The sequence below is a fragment of the Cyphomyrmex costatus genome, unplaced genomic scaffold (genome assembly GCF_001594065.2).
Source record: "Cyphomyrmex costatus isolate MS0001 unplaced genomic scaffold, Ccosl1.0 scaffold122, whole genome shotgun sequence".
NCBI classification, from domain to species: domain Eukaryota; kingdom Metazoa; phylum Arthropoda; class Insecta; order Hymenoptera; family Formicidae; genus Cyphomyrmex; species Cyphomyrmex costatus.
Window position 1 is genome coordinate 21,868 of NW_017275196.1, and position 24,065 is coordinate 45,932.

Sequence of the window (24,065 nt, forward strand, 5' to 3'; positions counted from 1 at the left end):
ATTATTTTTATATAGCTATTCGTTAGAGATAATCAACAAAATTACCTTTTTAAAAAAAAGGAAAAAAAGGCGCCAAGTGTGTAAGCCTCACAAAATAAAATGAAATCTTTTTATTATAGATTGCGCCAATTGTGAAAGGAATATGTTTTCTTGTCACATATATAAATACCATAAAGGTAATAATGTAAGCAGTAACAAATTCAAAACATTGATTTATTTACTACTAACATTTTTAACTACTTTTGTTTTACTATATTTACATTTTTTTATATACTATAGCCTTTAATCCGGCTCCTCATACAGACATTCGCGCTTTGCAACCGAGCGCTGATTAATGAAAAATGGAAATAAATTTTATTCTTGTCATTTTTAATTTTTCATTAATTACATTCAATGTCAAAACATAAATGCCTACGTGAGAATGCAGACTTATCGATTTAATAATAATTCACTTCACATTTCTGTACACTATGTTTTATTCAAGCTTTGAAGTCAACGACGAGATTTTTATTTAAAAACGGCCACAGCCTTGAAAAAATTTTGTGACCAATTGGATCAGAATAGTCCAGAGATAATTGAACAAAAAAATGAACAAAGGTAACATTATCAACATATTGATATAAAGGGCCCCGCACGTTTCATATCACCCCGATCAAATTGCTCCGTTTTGAGATATGTTGTGCTTCTTGTGATTCTGAACAAATATCTTCATTGCCACATTCACATTAATAGATAAAGCAGCGCTTTGAAGACTCAGAATTTGAGTGTCGTCATACCTCCTTAAGATAACTTGATGTTATACTTTATATAAAAGAAAATTTTTTTAAAATGTGAAAAAAATTGTGATTATAGTGGAAGCCTACCTTATACCGTGTATAAGGTAGGCTTTCACTACAATACCTTACTGATGAGTTCAGTAGTGATGTAAGCCGGGACGAAACGCCAAAATTACGTGATATTCTTCGCAATATATTAGAATAAATTAAAGATTTTAACGAATTTATTAAATTTTTTACATTTTTAATATTAAATTAAACATTTTAATTCAATCAAGATAAAGCAACTTTGTCTTGATTGGATTCTGATCTACGATCTGCAATCCGGTCTTCTATTCTTAAAAATAAACGTATACGAAAAAATAAGGAAATACTATAGTGTACGTTATGTATACTATAGAATTTCCCTAGTTTTTTGTATACGTTTCTTTTCAAGAATAGGAGACCCGATCCACATCCGCAGTAGGATGCTGTAATTACTATCAGTACTTAAAGGACGGAAGAAAAACCAAAATAAGGATATTCAGAAGACGTTAAAGGAGTAGGATGGCCTTGGACAAGAAGTGAGAACAAAAGCTGGGGGAGAATGAGAGGAGAATAATCATTATGGTTAGTCAATTCTTGCAAATTACGAAAAAAGTTAACAGATTACGGCCTATTATAAATCATCCATACAACAGTAATAGTAAGATGTACCGTAAGAATTAGCCAATCACAGTTTTTTCCCATTTTTTTTAAATTTTCATTTATATAAAATACAGCATCAAATTATCTTAGGAGGTATGGCGACACTCAAATTCTGAGTCTTCCAAAACGCTATATCTTTTTATCTATTATTTTTACGTGAATGTGGCAATGCGCAATGGAGACATTTGTTCAGAATCACAAGAAGCACAACAAATCTCAAAACGGAGCAATTTGATCTGCGTGATTTTTCCATATGAAACGTGCGGGGTTCTTTATATTAATATGTCGATAATGTTACCTTTGTTCATTTTTTGTTCAATTATCTTTGGACTATTTCTGAACCAATTGATCACAAAATTTACTCAAGGCTGAGGCCGCCTTTAAATAAAAATCTCGTCGTTGATACAAAGCTTGAATAAAATATAGTGTACAGAAACGTGAAGTGTATTATTACTAAATCGATAAGTCTGAATCCTCACGTAGGCATTGATGTTCTGATATCGAGTGTAATTAATGAAAAATTAAATGACAAGGATAAATTTACTTCCATTTTTCATTAATTAGCGCTCGGTTGCAAAGCGCGAATGTCTGTATGAGGAGCCGGATTAAAGGCTATAGTATATAAAAAAATGTAAATATAGTAAAACGAAAGTAGTTAAAAATGTTAGTAGTAAATAAATCAATGTTTTAAATTTGTTACTGTTTATATTATTATCTTTATGGTCTTTAGTATGATTAGCGGATTTGCTTAGGAACATATGATTCATAGAAAAATTTAAGCAAGAATGCGGTACATATTTTCCGTAAAGTTAATATGTGGGATACTATCTAGGTAAAATTTTTTTAATAAGTTGCATTAGATTAATTTAAAAATTAATTTTTTTAAGACCTTTGAAAAATCATTTATTTATTTAAAATACAAAAATAACAAAAAACATACAATTAAAAACACAAATTGATAATAAATATTTTTTATAATAAAAAGAGAGAGCGAATTTAATGTTTCTTTAATATAAATCGTGCTTTGTTATGAATTATTGACCGTGTGTGTCTATCTGTAGTAATTTTAAATTATTTATGAACAACATTATTTTAATGCTCACAATTGTACATTTCTTATTATATTTAATTCTTATTAACACATAACTCAAAATTAGTCTCGGGCCTGACATAATAGATGGCGCATTAATAACAAATCCATATGATTTTTAGAATTGGATGTATCTTTAAAGCTCAATGCAAGAGGAGAAATGATGATTTTCTGAATTTCAGAGCTAACGTCCTTAACAAAGGCATAATATATTTCTAGCTCTATCATAATCAGGCAGAAAAACCATGGTTTGTATCTTTTAATTTAAGTAGGAAATCTATTGTTAATTTTAATAGAATTCGTTGTGGCCACAACTATCTCTCTGAAATATAGTTTATTTAGATTTAAGATTTGTGATAGTAACTTATGTTCTTGTGGCCACATAGAAGACGAGAACCATCTATTATGGGAGTGCAATAAATTCATCAAAAAAAGAAAGGTCATAATTGACAAATTTAATAGTTTGAAAGTAAAAACGCCAGTGGACTTTAGAAAAATCCTTAAGAGAATGAAAAAGCCTGAAATAGAGATTCTCGCTAAATTCTTAAATGATTGTAAGATTGATATTTAGTTCTGGTATTTTTTAGACTTAGCTTACAATTAGTTTATTGTATGTTAATGCTTGCACTCTAAATTCATCCCCAACTATGTATAAATGTCTCTTGCAATTTAAAATGGCTGTAATTATTTTATAATATCTATCATATATAGTTTATAGTTTAAAGTTTATGTTTATGACTACCCCCCCCTTGCGCCACCTAGATATAGTGACTGAACTGCGATTGAATGTAAAATAGTTTAAAGTTATGTTTATGACTACCTTGCGCCATTTAGATACAGTGACTAAACTGCGATTGAATGTAAAATGGCTGTAATTCCTCTGTAGGCCAATAAACTACATTATCTATCTATCTATCTGATTTTTAGAAAATACTAAACCTTCAAACATACATGTCAAAAGTTTAGCTCAATCGGACCTTTACTTTACAAGTTACAATGATTTAAGTGACTCTACTTTTGTCGAATTTGAGCGACCAGAGCGTTCAGCATCATTTGCGTTTTTACGACCGCGTTTAAAGTCAGCATACCACCTCTTAACTGTTGTTTCCAACGGAGCAGAGTCCGAATAACACATATCAAGCCATTGCTTTGCTTGAACGGTATTTTTTCCCATCAGGAAGCAATTCTTTATCAACACACGAAATTCAGATTTTTCCATTGTTTTAAAAAATACAAAAGTAGCGTCACTTAAACCACTGTAACTTATAAAGTGTAAAGGTCCGATTGAGCTAAAATTTTGAATAAAAATCATATGGATTTGTTATTAGTGCGCCATCTATTATGTTATTGAGAGATGTGTGTTCAATTTTGTCGTTAGTTATACTTATACCTCACTTAGCATATGTTTTAATAGTAATAATATAGTAACACTGTACTTATCTTTCATAAGCTACTTTTATGTGCAATTTTTAATTTATGCCATAAAACTTGACAAAGATTGTCAGAAATTTGAAAATTTGACGGATCTTTATTTGTATCTGTGTAACTTTGTGAAAAATTAGATCTGATTTAAACAAGTGATCTAAAAAGTAAAAATTTGAAGCATTTTAGCTCATTTTATTATGATTATTTTAAACAAAGTTACACTTTTATTATGTTCATTTTAAATAAAGTTACGCTTTTTTTACAATTATTTTTTAGAAGACAGAGTAAGTGATTTTTTAATTTTTTGCATATATTATTATTAATAATAATTGTTATACCAATATTTCAACTTTTGTTACATAAATTTCTTTATACGTATATGTAATATTCATAATTCTTAATCATTATTTTAACTTTTTTTTTGTGCACTAGATTAAAGTGGAAAACATAAAAATTTTCTCCAAGACTTATTGTATTATATTACTAAATTGTATTTTATTTTATTTGTGTATCGTATTGTATATATGCTATTTGTAACATAATTTACATATATATAATTATATATGCATAAAGACAATGATTATAATATTAAACGACCATTATACACACTTTATGCTTTATCGTATAATAAACACAAATAATAATATATAGAATAATATCTGTGATAATATAACAACAGTTTAATTTATCCTTATAAATACATTATACCAATTTTATTAATTAATTAAGCACATAAAAAAGCTATTGTTCAAGCAACTGATTTACATATTGTGTTGATGTCATTAAAAAACCTTACGACGTTCACAACGACTTTTTATAATATTGTACAAAAAATTTAATTATTATATTGTACTTATCACTATTAGTATAAAACACCATTTGCGCGTTTACATATATTAATTCTTGACAACGACTAATTAAATTAATTAATAGGTAATTATTTCTTATATTTAAAGTCTGTTTTTCTGCGGCTGAACTAGTGTGCACTTTTGGAACTTATTGTTAGATAACTATGTTTCATATTTGTCAAAAGCGAAAAAAGAGTTCTAATATGCAGTCTAGTGCAGGAACAGAAAACAGACCATTAAAAAATAGCCGAGTATAGTAGAGAAGTTTCTAAAGTTTCAAAAAGAAAATGATGTCTTATTTTAAACTTATAAGTCGACAACCCTGATTTTACGACGTCTTATAAATAATACAATAGCATTCTGAATAATTATGTAAAAAGATTTTATTCACATATTTGTTTTTAATTAATCCGATATTTCTTCGCAATTGTTAGCTGTCTGCCTCGACACCACTGTCACAAAAGTCTAGTAAGGAACGTAACGAATCGTCGGGAAAAAGTCTGAAATGTTATAAAATGTTTATATTTATTACCTTTTTTCGTTTCTAAATATCTAAGATTATCATTATCTATCACTATCTATCTAGATTTTCATTAATATTATTTCATTAATTTTCTTTCTCATTAATATTAATTACATTAAAATGTTAAAACATTTTTTTATATATTTTCTCCAAAATTAATTTTCATATATTGCACTATCTACTACGAATATACTCGTGATTGATTTACCTTGCTATTGTGTTGAGTGGCAACCAGTACGAAGGAATAGTTTTTTCGCGAAAGTTGCTCCTCTGCGCATGAATTATTTGTGAGGCTGCTTGCCCCGGTGGAACCAACGGCATGGCAGACGGGAACCTGTTCACATTAGAATATTTATTGCAAAATGATATAAAAAATACAATATTCATAATATTTTGTAATTTTAAAAGAATTGTTAAAAAGTATTTAATATGAGCTCTGAAGTAAATTGCCGAATCAAATTTTATTTTGTATCTTTATATGTATCTTTAGTATCTCACCTCGCATCCAAAAATCTAATCTGCGTGTAAAAAAAGCGTAAATAATTAATTAGCAATATGTAATTGTATATGTATATTTATGTATATTTGCCATTATTGATAGATCGATATTTGTGGTTCTTGTTTCAAGACTTGTTAAGTAACGTCTTAAGCTCTATGGCTCTATAATTAGTTGACATCTTAAGAGATTGCATTTATTTAAAATAATCTTAGTTAAAAATAAAAATTGATTATGAACCGGGCTTAAATATATCCATCACTTCTTTCGAAAATGGACAGTTAATTACAAGTTTTAATCAGTACTTTTACATAGTAATAACATATACGTCATACTAATTAAATGTTATATGTAAGTCCCATTTATGTTTACGTAACGTTATTGCGTAAGCGTTTTTTGTATAATTTTACTGTGTACTTACTTCATTTTTGGTTTTTTGCAAAGTCCAGTGTCTACCATATATGGATAAATGGTAGTGAATTTGATTAAAGATTTTCCTTTGCTAGATGTTCGTAGTTCCTCGCTGATTGACTCCATAAGTCCTACAATATTTGTATTAATAAAATTGAAAATGTAACACCTCTTTATACGTAAAAAGCAATGTTGAAATCATTAAAAGTTAAATATAAGATGACTTGCCTCTAACTGCAAATTTCGAAGCACAGTAGGGAACTAAATTTGGAATGCCACCAATGCCAGCCAGTGACGAGAGCGCAACTACGTGGCCATGATTCTTTTCGATCATACTCGGTAAAAATGCTTGTAACATCTAAAAATAGTAAAAACGATAGAATCCTACTATAAGAAAAGTAAATATTGAATAATTGAATAATGACTTGTAATTTTAAAAAGTGTATGTTGCACTATGTTTAGAAATAATATACATATAGTATCAAATCACTTCATGTTTATTAGGATAAGCTGACAGTTCTGATACTTGTAATTGGATCATTTAAAATTAAAATAATGTTTATTATTAATTTGTGTAAATTCAATAATCAAACATTTAAAAAGTTCGTTAATGTGAACAGGAAATATTATAATTTAAAGAAATTATTATTATTAACAATAATTATTAATTTTCAATAAAACTTTTGTAAATTTTAAAGGAATATTTAAAGGATGTTTTGCATAAATTACGGATTGTCAGGGACTACATCTTTTAAATATTTTAATTTAAATTTAAATTATTTCTCCATAATTATTATTTTTTTTTTTCTCCATAATTATTTTTTATATGAAATTTCTTTTACGTACAATTATTTTCATACTAATAATATCAAAATTCACATTTCTTTAGCTCATATAAGTACTAGTATATTAAATATAATCTATCAAGGAGATATTGGTTATTCTATCTTCAGATAAACTATGTGATAATTTATCTAATAGATATATAAATAAAAGAATAAGAGAGAGAGAGAGAGAGAGAGAGAGAGAGAGAGAGAGGGAAGAGAACAATGGAATAGAAAAATAAGCTGAAGTTTATTAAAAGGTGGGACAACCCAGTCTGAAAATATTATAATTTTAAGAAATGATTAAAGAAAAGGTGACATTGAAACTCATAATTAATCCTAGCTGTACACTGATTTTTGCATCCTAGATACACACTACCTCATTTGTTACCGTAACTTTGTTAAAATAGATATATTTCAATTATTTTTTTTTTAATCGATAAAGAATTGATTAAGGAACAAGACCGTAATGTGTAAAAGTCGATAGAATTAAGGAACTCCGAGATATATAGGTTGAAAAAAAGTTTAGAAACACGAAAAAAATCTTGATTTAACAAACTACATTGGGATCCCAGGGACCCCAACAGCTAGGGTTAAACTATATTAGATCAATAATTAGGATAGTCATTTGGCATATAAAAATTCTTTTATTTTTATACGTATTTATATTTAATTAATTTATGTCAGTTTTACCCAAAAATGAGCCATCACGTTAATGTCGAAGATTCGTCTAATTTCATCAGTGGTATGATCGAGAAATGCATGGCAAGGCATTATACCAGCATTGTTAACTAAAATAGTCACGTCGCCGACTTCCTGCTTGACCCTTTCGGCTACACTGAAGACATGCTCTCTGTTTGACACGTCGCATCTGCAAAACAAGATATAAAATTCTCGAATTTTCTTCGAATGCCTTTCGATCGGATGATTCACTCATCATGATTCTCTCAGTTTTATTGCATTTTGTAAAAAAGTAAATGATATAAACGTACTGATATGCATATGCTGCAGCTGTTCCAGTTTTCTTTATCTCATTCACTGTCTCTTCGTTTGATTCTTGGTTTACATCCCAGCAAACTACTGTTGCACCTAATGATGCATAACGAAGAGCCAATTCTTTTCCAATACCATGACCAGTACCTGTTATCTGTAAAAACATATAGCAATAAAACCTATAGAATTATCGCAATTTTAATATCTCTTTTTTTGCAAATTATTTAATAAAGAATCTTCTTCTTAGCATAAATATTGAATTTAATTTATTTCATTAATTTTATAACGTATAAATAAATTAATGTATATAAAATATATTCCATATTTATGTAATTTTTTGAAAATTGTGTTCGCAAAGGTTAAATATAAAAAAACTATACACAGATCAATCTTTTATGATAAATTTAGTAATTATACATGTGCATATATATGTATTGTATTCAGATTGAAAATAAATATATTCCAATTTTTATTTATCTCTTATTCAAAAAATTATGATTTGATATTATTTAGGGCATTTAAAACAGGTTATCTAAATGCCCGTTTTTGAAGATACGAAAAATGTTTCAGATGAAAGTGGAATGGCTTCGAGGAGGACGTTTGGTTATATTGTTTTTTGTCTATAGATGGAGACACGAAAAAGATATGAAGGTCATCTCTACTTTTTTAAATGGAATTTTTTTACATTAATTAATTTATCTCGTTATTTTTTTCATAAGAATATTAAGACACAATTATAAAAAAATTAATAGTTTACGAGATATTTAATATTCCATGTCAATATATGTCAGAATAAAGTATAAAATATCTTGTAAACACACACACACTATTAATTTTTTTATATCTATCTTCATTTTATATGCAGAATGTTAAAGAAATCACATTATGTAAAAAAGTTACGTAATTTTATTTAAAAAAGTGGAGATCATTTTCATATTTTTTTGGTGTTTCCACCTAAACAAAAAACAACATGACTAAAACACGCCCCCCTCGAAACCTCTTTCATCTAAAACAATTTTTTTGTATCATAAAAAACAAGCAAGTTATTTAGATGACCTGTTTTAAATGCCCCACTGTATAGTAAATAATTATCTAAAATGTCTAATGTTTAAATTCAAAGTTGGGAAACTTTATATTTTGAAATTTTGAGTCTCAATTGTTTAACAACTTTATTTTTTCATTACTTTTTATAATAAACAATTTGATATTGACAATGCAATTTTTTATAACTAATCGTTATAGCTTCTATTATAAAAAACAATGGAAAAGTAACGGAAAATGTAATATTTTCCAACTCTGCATTTAATGGTTTTCAACAGTGTCAATAATTATTGTACCTTTGCTCTTTCATAAAAACTTATTACATTATAATATTGATCTGTAATCTTTTTCTAATTAGTTGCTGTAGACTCGGCGACTTGTCTCGCCCGAAGTGTGGAAGTTGCCAACTGGGAAAGAGGAGAGGGTATAACAGGTGAAATTATGAAATATGAAATTCTGCTACTTTAATTATCTGTAACCTGAATAATTGGAAATGTGGAGGCCCTTCATTGATTCCTGTTTATAAATTTATTCACCAAAATTTGTCGCCAAAGTCCTTCGTTTGAATATACAATACGACCACATTGTACAGACGCAATTGTATCATGCATGCCCGTAGCTATCCTAGCCAGAAATGATAATTGACGTTAATTCAACATCGAAATTATCAAATTGATGTGAAATCGACTCAATATCGATTCAATATCGAAATTATCAAATTGATGTTGAATCAACGTCGATTCCATTATCATTTCTGGCTGGGATATTTTTAATCTTCTCAGCGCAGAGAAGGAATGCTCCGCTGTGCGTGGCGAGGACGGGATCGTCAGCCGAATTATTTTCATAAACTCTGGAACAAAGTTCCTCACTTTCGTATTGACAATTTCGTAGCCGTACACAATACTTTCCCCATGAGAGTTTAAAAAAATTGACAGTTAATTATAAATTTAATTCTTGGATTTCTTGGATGGAAATACATTTCCACAAACTAAAAATGTGTGTGGGTGTAAATTACTTTATAAATCCACACACAACTCGTCGCGCCTGAGTTTCTAAATTGAGCGAAATATTGATAAAATCACTGCATTTTTAATAAATAATTATTATTCAAGAAAAATAATTATTATTCAAGTGATAATATGTAGATATATATATCATTCAAGGTGCATTTTATCTTCTTTTTACTAAATAGATAAACAACATTTCTATTTTCATATTTAGTACAAAAAACGAATTCTGCGCAATATTACATAAAGATAAACAATGTGCAACTTTGTGGCATTAATAAAAAACACATTGACATAATTACGTTTACGTGATTTACGTAAACGTAATTATGTCAATGTGTTATATATATACATATATATATATAATAATATTAGGTGTACAAATTAGTTTGGTCCGTTTTTTGTGTTCAAAAATGCATTTATTTCAAAACAAAATGAATGAGTAGATTAATTAAAGTATAATATTATCTGTCGCTGGCTACTTATACTTTTTTCTCTTTAAAAACGCCACGTTTTTTCTTAAACTACATATAAAAATGAAAATTTTAAGCCTTTGAACGTCTTATTTCGACTTTACAAATTTTGCCCAGACACTTATCCCCGTTGACGTGGAACGTCCCATATATATCATATATCAACAATTCAAATTAGATACATACTAGAACGGTCTCACCAGCCACGCTTTTTTCTTCTGCTGGAACGAAAAATTTATACACGCTTTCACAAATGTAATATAGAATCTTCAAAATAAGCAGCAGAACGTCCGCAAGGATCAATGCGCCGTTGTATGCTTTTACCATGGCTGCTTACTACTCTGGCCTGGAAAAATAAAAGACTTTTGTTTGTGATTACAGAGATAAAATAAAAAGTTTATTTATTCTGACAAATTTTTTTAAAGCAGTATTACAAAGATTTTATTACAAAAATTTGAAAAATATATTTTGCCATATAATATATATGGGTTTTTTTTATTTATATACACATTAAGATTTTTATTTATTATGCATGAAAAAATATTTTATTTTATTTTTATTCTTTAGGAAGAAATAATATAGTAACATAGTAATTATCTCTCTTTTGTCTTATTTATATAATGTAACATAATCTCATTAAATATCTATTTATAGTTATATATTTATAAAACTAAAAAAGCGTGAATTCTCTTAATTTTAATAATTTTTTCAATTGTTTGTATATTTTCTTTAGACTATTTTTTTAATGAACTTGAGAAAATTTTTATTGTACACTTAATTTTAATAAAAATATGCGATTAGTATCTCGAAACATCAATAATTCATTAAAATATACATCTACGTGTATTGTGTTATATAATGCTTGTTGCTGTCTACGATGAGCCATGTCAAGTATCTACAATAACGAGTGTACTGTGAGTCATTTATGTTCTCATGAATAAAACTTCAGCGTATAATTATTTTATAACACAGTGTTTATTTGCGCATTCTTCTCTTAAAACTGAACAATTATTTATGTCAACTATTTTGAAAGTATGACTATATTTTATAGTAATCAGGACTGGAAGCATATATTTATGAAATACTTTTATTTAAAAAGCAGTATTTGTAAGACAATTATATTTTTGTATTTTGTATTTAATAAAAGCGTATAAAAGTATTTAATACTTTATACTTCTTTATACAAAGATTGACAATCAATCTTATTATTTAAATTACAAAACATAAATAGCTTTCAATCTTTCGATTTTAAATACAAACACATAATACTTTTAAACATGCTCCATTAAAATTCAATATACAAAATACACTAGTATTACAAATTATGTGTTTTAAATAAAAGTATTTCAAACATATGCTTAGCTCTGATAGTAATTTACGTAAAATATGTAAATAATATGATGCTGTTAATAAGAAATTATGTAAAAATTGTATATATAAATTATATGTATTTGTTTTGTTACCACCTAATTTCTTACAAGTAAAAACATTTTATTAAATAATCAAAAATAATTCTTAAACATATTTGTGATTATGAAGTATTAAGTCTAACTTATATTATTAATATTTCTTAATATGACTTATATTTCTTCTTGTGAAAATATTAAGATTAATTAGAAATAATTTAATTTATTAAACAAACAATAATAACAAACATTAATTGTATATTATTTTATTAGATATAAAGAAGATGATTAATACTTTCTTACACTGCATTCTCCATACTAACGATAAGACGTGTGTATTTGTTCCTCTGATTAGAATTGAACGAAATTAGGTTACTGCAGTTACTGTGTAGGTAACAAGTACTGATTACATGACACGTCGTGCATGATAGTTGACAACGCACAATATGAATGAGATCATTCTTCTTCAGTTGCATCGATAGTTGTAAGCACAAGTTAATTTTAATTCAATTCTATGCTCGATCTTTTTTCTGCAGTTTTTTCAATTATTAATATTTTCCCATTCTTCGAAGTGTACGTTATACAAGATACATAAAAAAAGGACAACGTAATAAGATATTTATCTTTATATATGTGTATGTATAAACGAATGTATTTTTTATGTATTATTTAAAAAATATACGCATTTGTAATCTTGTTATATAATATTTAATATTAGTAAATTTGTACAATATACAAATACTTTCTTTATAATATAAATATTTGCACAATGTAATAAATTGCGCTACATTACAAAAGTTTTGCACCTATATTATCACCTATAAGTAATAGCATTTTATATATTTGTTTTAACTTTTAATATTTCTTTCATTCGCTGACAAGTAATAAAATGGAGCTTTCACTTTGATGGTGTAAGGTATTTTGTTTACATATGCTTACCAAGGTGTACACTTCAGTCAAGGTCAACTTTAGATAATCAAATTTGTCATGAATCGAAATCACGTTTTTTCGAGATGACTGCGGAAATGTCGAAAAATGGATTAATCGCACGGTCGCGAACGTTTTAAAATGCCAAGGCCATGTGATGGCACGACACGTTTAAGCATAATGCCAAAATGGCAATCTTTTAGAATTGACACAGATGTATTTAACAAACGTGTTTTTTGATCATTTAATGATTAAAATATGTTTTGCATATCAGGTTAAGCATTTAGTAGATATGTGCCTATTTTTTAATATATGTATTTTCTTAATTTTCATTACAAGCATTTACGATTTGTATTCGTGAAAATCTATACAGAAGTTAAAATATTAAAAATAATCAACAGTTTTCTTATTTTCCAATTATTTGAACACATGATGCTGCAACTTTTGCAATCAGTAGGTGCGAATCATGTTTTCCTTGTTAAAAAAGTTATTTATATCATATCTTGTTTCCAATGAGAACGATTTATCAACAATTATAAAGTCAACTTATCATTATATAGCAAACCGCAAGGAATGGCAACATATATGAATACAATGTATGTACTTGCGATATAATTTTGTTGTTAACATAAGCTCCTTCATTATATTTATTCATTTATTAGATTTTTGTTGTTAGTGTAGTATGGAGTTCTATTTTTTTCTCATAAATATATATATGTAAAGATATTTAGTTTCACGCTCCTTTATTTTATAAGTTATATAATACTTTTCATAATGTCAATAAATTTTGTTTAATTGTTATATAAGATACATTCTATTACATACTTATTATTATTATACAAAACTATGCTATTCTGTCAAGTTCTCGGAACTTCTTTCTAAGAATTTTTCAAATTATTTGAAAATATAGTTGTCGAATGTGTATTGAACAATTATTGTTTTTTAGAGCAACATTTTTACGTAAATATTTCATTTAATGGACCAGTAATAAATCGGAAAATTATATCTTTCTACTAGCTTAATGATTTTAGTTTGTTGATTTCTGAATGTCATCACTTGATTAGACTATTTAGCAACGATTAGTTGGGAACAAAATCCTCCATCTCTCCTTCTCTCCCTCCCACACCCCCCCCCCCCCCCCTCTCTCTCTCTCTCTCTCTATGTTTTTGACATACTTTTTTGCACGTATTTATTTTCAAAAACGTTGCTTTTTTAAATAAAATAGTTTTCTGTGTTTCTTATTTAAATAATGTTCACATAATTTTAGAATTATAATTGAATTTCTAAAAATAAGTAATGAAAAGGCTCAACATGTATAAAACAATACAAATAAGAAAAAGGGCCAAAATGTGAATTTCTAAATGTTACAAATAGAAATTCTGTATTATTAGGAAGAGAATTTTTTTATTACTATATTATAGAAATTTTAGAATTTAGTTAAATTCGATAAAATTCCAAAACATATAAAAAAATTCGAGGTAATTTGGTAAAATGTGTGGTTATACAATGCAAGAATTTCTTCTTTTTTATAACGAGTAATTAGATTTCTATATTACAACAAGAAGTATAATTAATGCGCTATTACATTTTCGGAGTAAAATAAAGAATTACTAAAATAAGATATTTTTTGTAAGATTTAAAATCTCTTAATCTTTAAAAAATATGAAGCTATTTTTATAGTTGCAAAAATTTTCATTTGTATATAATTCTAGTCCAACTATATGTTTTCAGATTTATTAAAGATGAAGTGAGATCACTGGTTATTATAACAGAAAATAATATCATAAGAATGCAAAAATGCCAAGCATGAGTGCCAAATTCAAGATCTGTTAAAATTAAACGAAGAAAAATTAACAAATTACAAATTTTTTCTTATATAATTTTACAATTTTACATTTATAGGAATAAAGAAAGAAAACGAATTTTTTTAAATAAATAAGATTCGAAATTCTATTCAAATTGTTATCATAACAAAATAAATTGTATACAATTTTATTTAATTACTCACTCTTGTTATAGTGAAAATCTTTTTTAAATTTTCCACAATGCACTAACGCGAATAAGTCTCTATGTTCAAGTTGCGAACCGTCGCCGTTCGCGTACGGGCCGCGACTAAATAACCATGGCTATAGCGCTTCTCTGACCGCCACCAACGTGCGAATTTTCCGTTACTACCACGGTTACGATAGCTAGCTGGCGCAGCGCGAGCGCGTGTATCAAACGTTACCAACGTTTGACTATAAGACGACCGCAACCATTATCAGAGTGCAGTAGAAACAGCTATTAAAGAGCAAGTCGTCTCTGGGTGGGTGGCCGTTCGTACTTCCGCCAGTGTATTGCCGTAGAGCTAGAGCAACCTAGAGTCCAAGTAGAATTATTACAGCCGGTAGCGTAACATGCGTAAGAGTGAAGAGAAACCGAAGTCGTGACAGTATTTCAAAGTATTCTTTCGTGTCTCGAATGTTGTTTGAAATCATGACCGTCGAGATAGTCACGCGCGATTTCCCCGTAAAATCACGAACAATGTAATCCGTCTGAAAGAGAGAGAGAGAGAGAGAGAGAGAGAGAGAGAAAGAGAAAAAAAACAGATTTTTCAATTTACTTACTCAATCCTATCTGGAAAACAAAACGGATTGCATTGTTCGTGAATTTACGAGAAAATTGTGCGATTATATTTCGACTGCAGTCTCAATGTTTCAGGTAACATTCAAGATACAACACTTTTTTATCACCAATAATCATATTGTCAAAAATAAATGTAATCAAACATGAAATTTGATTTTTTAATATTTATTTCTACGTAGATTAACTTGAATCTCGCGGTTTAACTTCATTTTTTCTAATTCTAAGAATTAGAAAAGCTAATAATAGTGCTATATTAAATTTTGCTGGTTCGCAAGATTATAATTAATATTATATCGGTGGAACTGGGTCTAAGAAATGAATAATTTTTAAGAGTACCTTCAAAAACCTGTTGACCGTGACAGAAAAAATTCGTATTACGAATGAAAGTGAGACTAATATAAGTAGAATGCTGCACCAGATGCTACAGTAAGTTAAAGTGAGTTTAACCCACAAACATCTTAGAAAATTTCGATGAATGATTTTTTTAAATGATTGGTTCTTGTTTACCTTTAGATTTTTGCTAAATCTAACAAAAACCAATCATAATAAAGAATTTCTAAGCACCACTGAGCTAATATAGCATTTAAAAGTATTTGTCAGTTTCGTTTTCATCCGTAATGCGTAAATCCTATTATAACGATTTGGTACCTGCCTGGTCGAACGAGATTTCCTTTCACATATAAAAAACATTCAACAGCAAAACATCAATCGTCTGCATGGTTTAGGTCACGAACAGGTTTTTGTATGAAGATGCTATCTATTGATCATAATTCTTTAAAGAGAACGTACATTTTATATATATGTATACCAAATTCTAAGTATTTTACATTTATTTAAGTATTCAACATTTATTTTTAATAAATTACTGATTATTTTGAATGAATTCATAAATAATTAAAATGAATGAATAAAAAATAATGAATAATTAAGATTTAAATAAATTCATAAACGAAAAATTTATAATTAGAACTATATGTATAAAGTTTTAATATTTAATTAGTTGTGTTCAAGGAAGTAAATATTAAATTTAATTAAGAGATTTTCTTTTAATTTCCTCCCCCAAAAAATATAATATAATTAAATTTATTATTATTTAAATATAACTCGATTTATATTAATAATTTTCTTTAAATAATAATGTAGTGCATGTATAAAGGTTCCGAATAATAATACAATAACAATACCAAAAATAATGTATTTAAAAATATACTAAAAGTACATAGTATATAAATTTAATTAATCAACATAAATTGTACATATTCCAAGAGCAGTTTGCGATATAATATTAAATACAGTCTGGTTATTTTTTAATAAATAACCATAAGTGTCATCAGTCACAATATAAGTCATGTTTTACATAAAAACAGGCAAAAGAAAACATATTCTTCATGGCACAAAGAAATTTTATGACAAGAATATTTAACATGTCTGACTTTAGGATATTTTAACTTTATTTATTCTTTACAATATGGAATAAAAAATTTAAGAGTTATATATAAATATACACAAGCAAATTACTATATATTTTCATTTATTAAATGTCATTAAAATTAACTAGTAGTTTTTTAACATGGCCGGAGACACTACCGTGTCTCCTGATTGTACATTTACAATAAAAACAATAAGAATATTATATGTTGTTTATCCTCGACATTTTGATTTTTATTGCTTTTGTAGCTTTGATAATACTTAAATAAAATAATTTTATTTTTTTGAGATTTATCTTTATTTTGTTATATGTTTTAGTTATGTTTCTTGTGATGCAACAAGAGTATTTATATTGATACAGACAGGGCTGACATGTATTTAAAATACTTTTATTTGAAAACGATAATTGTAAGACAATTGTATCGTATATTTTGTATTTCAACGGCTTACATGAAAATATTTTGCATTTTATATTTTATGGAAGTATATAAAAGTATTTATATTTTGTATTTCAATATTAATAATAAAAGATTGAAAGTATTTTGTATTTTAAATACTAAGATATTGAAGATTGTTATTATTTAAATTACGAAGTACATAAAGCTTTCAATCTTTCAATTTTAAATACAAAATACGTAATACTTTCATGTACATCGCTGAAATATAAAATATAAAATCTCCTTTTATTGCGAAAACTGTGTTTTAAATAAAAGTATTTTAAATACACATGCCCAGCCCTGGATACAGAAAAATATTTCACGATTTTTTTATGTTAATTATACTTCATAAGTTTATAATAAAGTACAATCAGTTTTTATAATAATAATATAATAGTTATTAATAATTCAATAAAGACACAAAGCATAGTTCAAAGAGTGCAAAAACGCAACTTTTATTATCGACAAAATAATCTATTCTGCAATTGTAAGATTGCCTGTTTTTTATTAATCTTTTAATCTTCAATCAAGCTTTAAAATATCAATATCGATAATATGTTTTATGTACTTATAATTATAATAAATAAACTCTCAAAACGCAAGTTTAAAATAAACAGATGTTATTAATTTTATATTTCTCTATTTTGTCAGAATCTAAAAGATTTACAATTAATTTTAATGTTTCAAACTCTAAAAAATAACATTATAATTACATAATAATGTTTAAATCAAACGTTTATATATACGTAACAAAAAATTCTTGCAGGCTATTATTTAGATATTCAATAAGGATGTGTAAACTTTAAGAAAAAGAATCTTCTATTATTTTTTAAAGATAATTTTTGTAATTCCTTTTATTATTATAGAATTTTCAATTCTATATTCCAATAACTTGAACATATGCTTCATAATAGCTTGTAAAATTAAGATTTATATTTTTTAAGTAAAGATTAAAAGTCATGAGCACTATGTGATAAGCATTAATTTTTTATCATGCTATCAAGAGCATTAATCTTTATCATGTTATCAAGAGCCTACCTTTTATAAAAGAAAACTCAGATGCTTGTAAATTCTCTGATAATTTATTGGTTATTTTAAATTTTAAAGCCGCATTCTGAACCATCTTAAAGTTTAAATCATAAATATTAAACATAATATTTTGCATCTATGGTTAAAATATTTTCATTAAAAGCAATTTAATGTATAATATATACAATTGAAAAATATTCTTAACGAATATTTCATTGTAGACTTTGTTTTGAAAAACAAATTTTTACACTCTCGAAAATAAGATTCTTAACGCAAGTCATCGATCGAAAGAAAAGTAAGGTTTTTTAAAGGACGCTCACTTTATTTGGGACAATAAAATCTCAATCTTGACGTCCTTGAGATATGTTTTGCGAAAGATAATTTGACACGAATAAAACTAAGCATTAAACAGAGTTTTCTGTTGCATAGTCGCATTACTGGAATAAAAAGTTGTGGTCTGTAATAATGTTAAAAATATCATAAATCAGTGACTCAAGAGAATAAATTATTAAAAAATTGAATTTTAAATCTCACTTAATAACGCATATGTGTCACACCTAAAAATAATATAAAAATATAAAAAATGTATGTGGGTTATTTATTACTATGTCTGAGTATCGATGTTAATAGCATTCATTTCATCAGTTATTTTGTCTTATTACTAGGTAGATGTATAATACACAATGTCTATGCTTATTACTTTTATAAAATTTTTTGATCGAACTATCTATTCGGTTTTTACGTTGTCTGATATAAGTGAGTGATATTTCCAAACATTCACATTTTTGGATTCTGCACATTTTAACCAGTTTATTGATGGATCCGAAATCAATGCTTTTTTTGTATAATATTAAAATTGATGAAAGCGAATAATTTTGTATTTTACATGGAAATTTATCTATAAGGATTTTTTTTATTGCTGGTGATAAATTCGGGATCAAAATTTCAAAATTTTAAATTACATATACAATACAATGACCAAAAACATATAATTGTAACACTTTTTCATATGTAGGTCATTATCAGTAAATTGGTTATTCCTGCTCGGAACTATTGTTGACCTTAAGATACGTCCACACCTGATTAAATTTAAATAATGTTAATTGATTAAATGACATTTACTTTTTTAAATTTTTTACAATAAAATTCGTGTTCACTACATTATTGTCAAGCAACCTATAGTTTATACATCTTTTCATATAAAGAGATGTAACGCCTCACGATTTTCAATGGAATATATTATATCAATGACGTACACGATCTGTAATTATCTTGTCGAAGGTGATTACAGATTATAATTTGACTAATTATATTCGAGTTATTTATTTGATATGTTAATTTATTATTTTACACTGAGTACTGCGCTCTATTATTTGCCGTTTCTTCCTCTTTTATGATAAATTTTCAGTATTGACAGAATATATCGCAGAACGCGGCCTTAATATGAAACGTAGAAGACATTTAAAATGTACAAAATGTAGTGATAAAATAAAATGAGAACATAAAATACAACAGATAGCGTAATAAAAAATGTAAAAAATGATAAAAGTTTAATTGCATTGGTAATAAGTAACAAATTATGTAAGAGATAAAAATCAAAGACAGCAAAAATTTCCAGCAATCTTCTTTCATGAAAATTAATACTAATAAAAAATATATTTGATATTATCTTGAAAAATATACTTGTTGCGAAACATTACTGCCCGATAACCGTTCTTGATGACACTTAACAAAACTTTATTTAGGGTCACTGATAAATTACTCACATATTTGGCATAATGAAGATATGTAATGAGCTGTGCTGATAATTTTTAAAATAACACAAAGTTATAAAGTGTTGTCGTGCAAGTGTAATAACGTGAAACGTTGTATGACACGTATTGTAGAGTCTATCTTTTGGATATACTGACTCTAATCAACGTAACGAGCAATAGGTCTACCATAATAAGTTATATTCGTCTTGTGATAGCATAAGATTATAGAGTGATATTTTCGTCTTCATTGGACAAACAATGTTGATTAAACATGCATATCTTTGCGTCGTACTTAAATGTACAATAAAAATCATAATTTTCATTTGGTTTCTACAACAGACAATAGGTATGTACATTTTAGACCAATATTCATAGTCCAGTCTTATATTTAAGATTATTTAAAGTATTATCATAAGAAATTATGAACAATTAAGGAGTATCAGTATTTCAGTATCTTAAGACATCACTTAAGGCAATCTTATATAAGAACAGACTGCCCTTAAAACGCTATAAAGTTTCAATATGCTCCAATTGTTCGCCGATTATTGTTCGCAAGTTAATTGGTACATTATTTGTTCCGAAATAATTTATAAATTAATAAATTGTAATAATGCTTGCATATATTATAAAATTATACATTTATGCATCGTAATTCGATTAAATATTTTGATGCTATATTTACTCTTCTATAGGAAAGAAAGGGTTATATCGCACAGCCAAGCTCGGGGCAGTGCTCCAATTTATTGATTCCCTTCGGTCGTAACATTTATCGATCGAAAAGCACACATTAGATTTCTCATACAGACAAACCTCCGAATAGAATGTCAAGCGATTTATTTTTTTTTTTCTGTCAACGTACCTTTATTCGTTTGAAGAATGGCAAATATCACGATAGCAGCGTACGTTACTTACAAATTAATATTACATACAACGTTCCTTATATTTATATTTTTTTAAAAGAATTGAGAAAAATTGGAGAATCGAGTAATTTTTCTTTTAGAAAAAATTTTAGAAGGCATTGTACTTTTAATCTGCAAAGTAAAAAGCTAAAGAAAACAGATACTAATACAACAATTTGAAGATATCACATACATGGATTTGTAATACGTACTGGTGTATTAATTAAAAATAAATATTATAACTATAGTATAACTCTTGTTTAATGAGATGAATAATAGCTATTGTAGTGGTATATTTGTTCCTTCTTCTTCAGACAAGCAGCATGTTTACTTGTGAGCTTTTGAGACTGGAGCCTTAAGGAAGGGAAAGTTACCTTGTAAGTTATTTATAAGTTACTTTTTATTATAGAAAATGAGTATACAATTAGTTCGGGTATTTTATTTTTTATGTTACATATTATTATCATTTGTTTCAATTTTGTATTTTATTTTATACTCAATTTCTATAAACATATAAAGCAACCAAAAAAGTAACTTTAAAAGTAACTTACCCATCCATTCTAAGGGCAACAAAGTACAGCTTTAAAAAAATGTAAGAATTAAGTAATTTCATCACGCAGTACGATTTTATAATAGAACACAAGAAATTTATCGTCATTAACAGTACACATTCTTGGCTTTTTTAATAAAATATGATTAAAGACATGATTAATATGATCATTGATAAGATGCTATATTTAATATATAATCTCATCGATATGTTTGTAAATTTAAATTAAAAGCGAGCAAAAACGTTATATCATTAGAATGGAAAGGGAGAAAGGAGCTAGATTAGGAAGTTAAAGATCATGAGTTTCTATAAGCACAAATTTTATAAATGTGGTCTTATCTTCAGGTAATTGCATTCTACATGATTAAACTTTTTCCTTTAATGCTTTTTGTAAATATTTACATTGAGAAATATTACGTGTACATATATTTATTATGCAATAATACTGACGTTGTTTATTTTCATGATATTGTATAAAGTATTATAAGGATTTGTAAAAAAATTATAGAAGTAAGAAACAAATAGTCTTAAACTTCAATATTCTTAACTGACTTATGTTTGTGTTATCAGTAACTTTTATAATGACATGCAGAGTCAAGAGTTCTGTTCGGATTAGTTTAAGAGATTAGAATTATATTAAGTTACAGAAAATGTATAAAATAAACAATTTATGTCATCGTAATAAAGCAATGATTATAAACTGCTTTAATCAAAAACTAGTAATGGACTGATCATTGATCGAAAGTTTAAAGTATCCGAAATTGAACTAAAGAAAAGAAAACAGTAACTTTAATATATGTTGATTCGGTTTTAATGGATTTAATACGAAGAACAATTGAAGGTCACAGCGTCTAAAAACATTTCGTGTTGGTTTTATAATTTATTAATCATAAGACGAAATGCTCGAGGAGATTCTTTGATTTCAGCTGATCTGAATATGAATTTGATGAACAGTCTAGAAATGTAGTAACAGGGAAAATATTCGAGTATATTCGCAGAACAAGCTCTCTTCGAATGTGCTGAAGCGTATATCTGTGAAACGATGAATAAAAGTTGAATAATGATTCAATTGTACACGCCACTTCTATTCATCATTTTTTTAAGATAAATTTCATCTCAAGTAAATGAAAATTGTACTTTAAATTACAATGATGATGAATTAAATTTGAGAGACAGGTTGAATTATTATAAATTTGAACTTAAGAAATGCTGTATGACGTACTTTCTGCTATATTGTGGGTTACTAATTTGACAGTGCGGTGCCCTTGCAACGTGTGTTCGTTGACGCGTACGATCAATTTACACTTTATATAAAAGTTGTAAAAGGAGGAAGTCAGTTATAGAACAGTTGTTAACTCACGGTCTATGTAACATATGTATTAATCGAAACGGATGGCAGTCCATTGACCGTTCCTTGTCGTTTCTATGAATAGTGAAATCGATATAGGGTTCACGAACTCTTGCAAACAGCGAAGGCAAGTTCTCGGATGAGGACGGCACGGGATTGATCGTGTTCAGAAGGTGAAGGATCATTGACGCTTACTAGAGGAAAAAAGAACAGGAAGTGGTTTTATCAGATAGTGATTTCTGGAGATCCGTCTCATAAAAACAGTCTTAAAACGTAATATCTTCAAGTTATATGGAAAGATATAAGTTCATGGACATTCAGCAAATCTAAAGTTAGATATAAAGTTATTTAAAAACACAGTTTTTTGCTGGGAAAGAATTTAACTATAATCATGCAAAAACGGTAATGTCGACGTTAATATAATAAAACATGCTTTTATATTTTCTATTAAACGGCACTTTTATTATGACACAGTTAGTTTTACAATATTAGCTTTAGTATATATAATAAAAATTATAGTCATCAGGAAATTTCAGTTTAAAAATTATTACGCTGTATTAATTCAAAATACAAAACTACATAAATATACTACATATAAGAGTCAAAGAATAATAAAATAAAAAATAATATAACATGTCTATTTTAAAAATTAATAATAATACAATTAAATAATAATGAAACCTTATTAATAATATTATAGGCTTATTATTATTACATGTTTCGGCTTCATGTTAAGCCCTTTTTAGATATAAAAATATTATTACGCAAAAAATTATAACTATATATAGTCGATGATTTAAAAATAAACAGATGAATGTTAAAACAGAGCATAGAAATTGCTCGTCATGCGATTGATTCACCGAATGCGAAATGTTCTCAAAGTCCAAAAAAATTGATCATATCAATGATAATAAAAATATTCATTATTTAAATTGTGATTTGCAGTCAAAGAAGGTAAAAGAATATAATATCATAGTAAATGTGCATAACATCCGATGTATAAAATTGAAGTAAATTAACAAATATATAATATTGAAAGATATAAAATTATAAAAATCACCGCTGATG

General features: G+C 27.1%; 1 protein-coding gene across 2 annotated transcripts; it reads right to left on the reverse strand.

The window, feature by feature from the left end:
- Positions 1 to 5,078: 5,078 nt before the first annotated feature.
- On the reverse strand, positions 5,079 to 15,020 carry LOC108780171 (short-chain dehydrogenase/reductase family 16C member 6). 2 transcript variants are annotated; one of them, XM_018547792.1, is made up of 8 exons: positions 14,936 to 15,020; positions 10,781 to 10,940; positions 8,073 to 8,227; positions 7,774 to 7,951; positions 6,485 to 6,614; positions 6,267 to 6,387; positions 5,558 to 5,683; positions 5,079 to 5,326 (listed from the first exon to the last, which is right to left on the reverse strand). In XM_018547792.1, exons 2-8 carry the CDS (start codon positions 10,919 to 10,921, stop codon positions 5,257 to 5,259), a joined length of 921 nt encoding a protein of 306 aa, XP_018403294.1. In that variant the 5' UTR covers positions 10,922 to 10,940; positions 14,936 to 15,020; the 3' UTR covers positions 5,079 to 5,256. The 2 variants fall into 2 exon arrangements, with proteins under 2 accessions (XP_018403294.1, XP_018403301.1); XM_018547799.1 differs by lacking the exon at positions 5,079 to 5,326 and adding an exon at positions 5,848 to 5,867 and having other exon boundaries at positions 5,564 to 5,683.
- Between the last annotated feature and the right edge of the window lie 9,045 nt (positions 15,021 to 24,065).

Coding starts and splice junctions, on each gene's coding strand:
- LOC108780171 (XM_018547792.1), bottom strand. CDS start 10,921: ATGGTAAAAGCATACAACGGCGCATTGATCCTTGCGGACGTTCTGCTG. Junction 5,684..6,266: donor TGCAAAAAACCAAAAATGAA/GTAAGTACACAG, acceptor TAATGTGAACAG/GTTCCCGTCTGCCATGCCGT. Junction 5,327..5,557: donor CCACTCAACACAATAGCAAG/GTAAATCAATCA, acceptor ATAACATTTCAG/ACTTTTTCCCGACGATTCGT.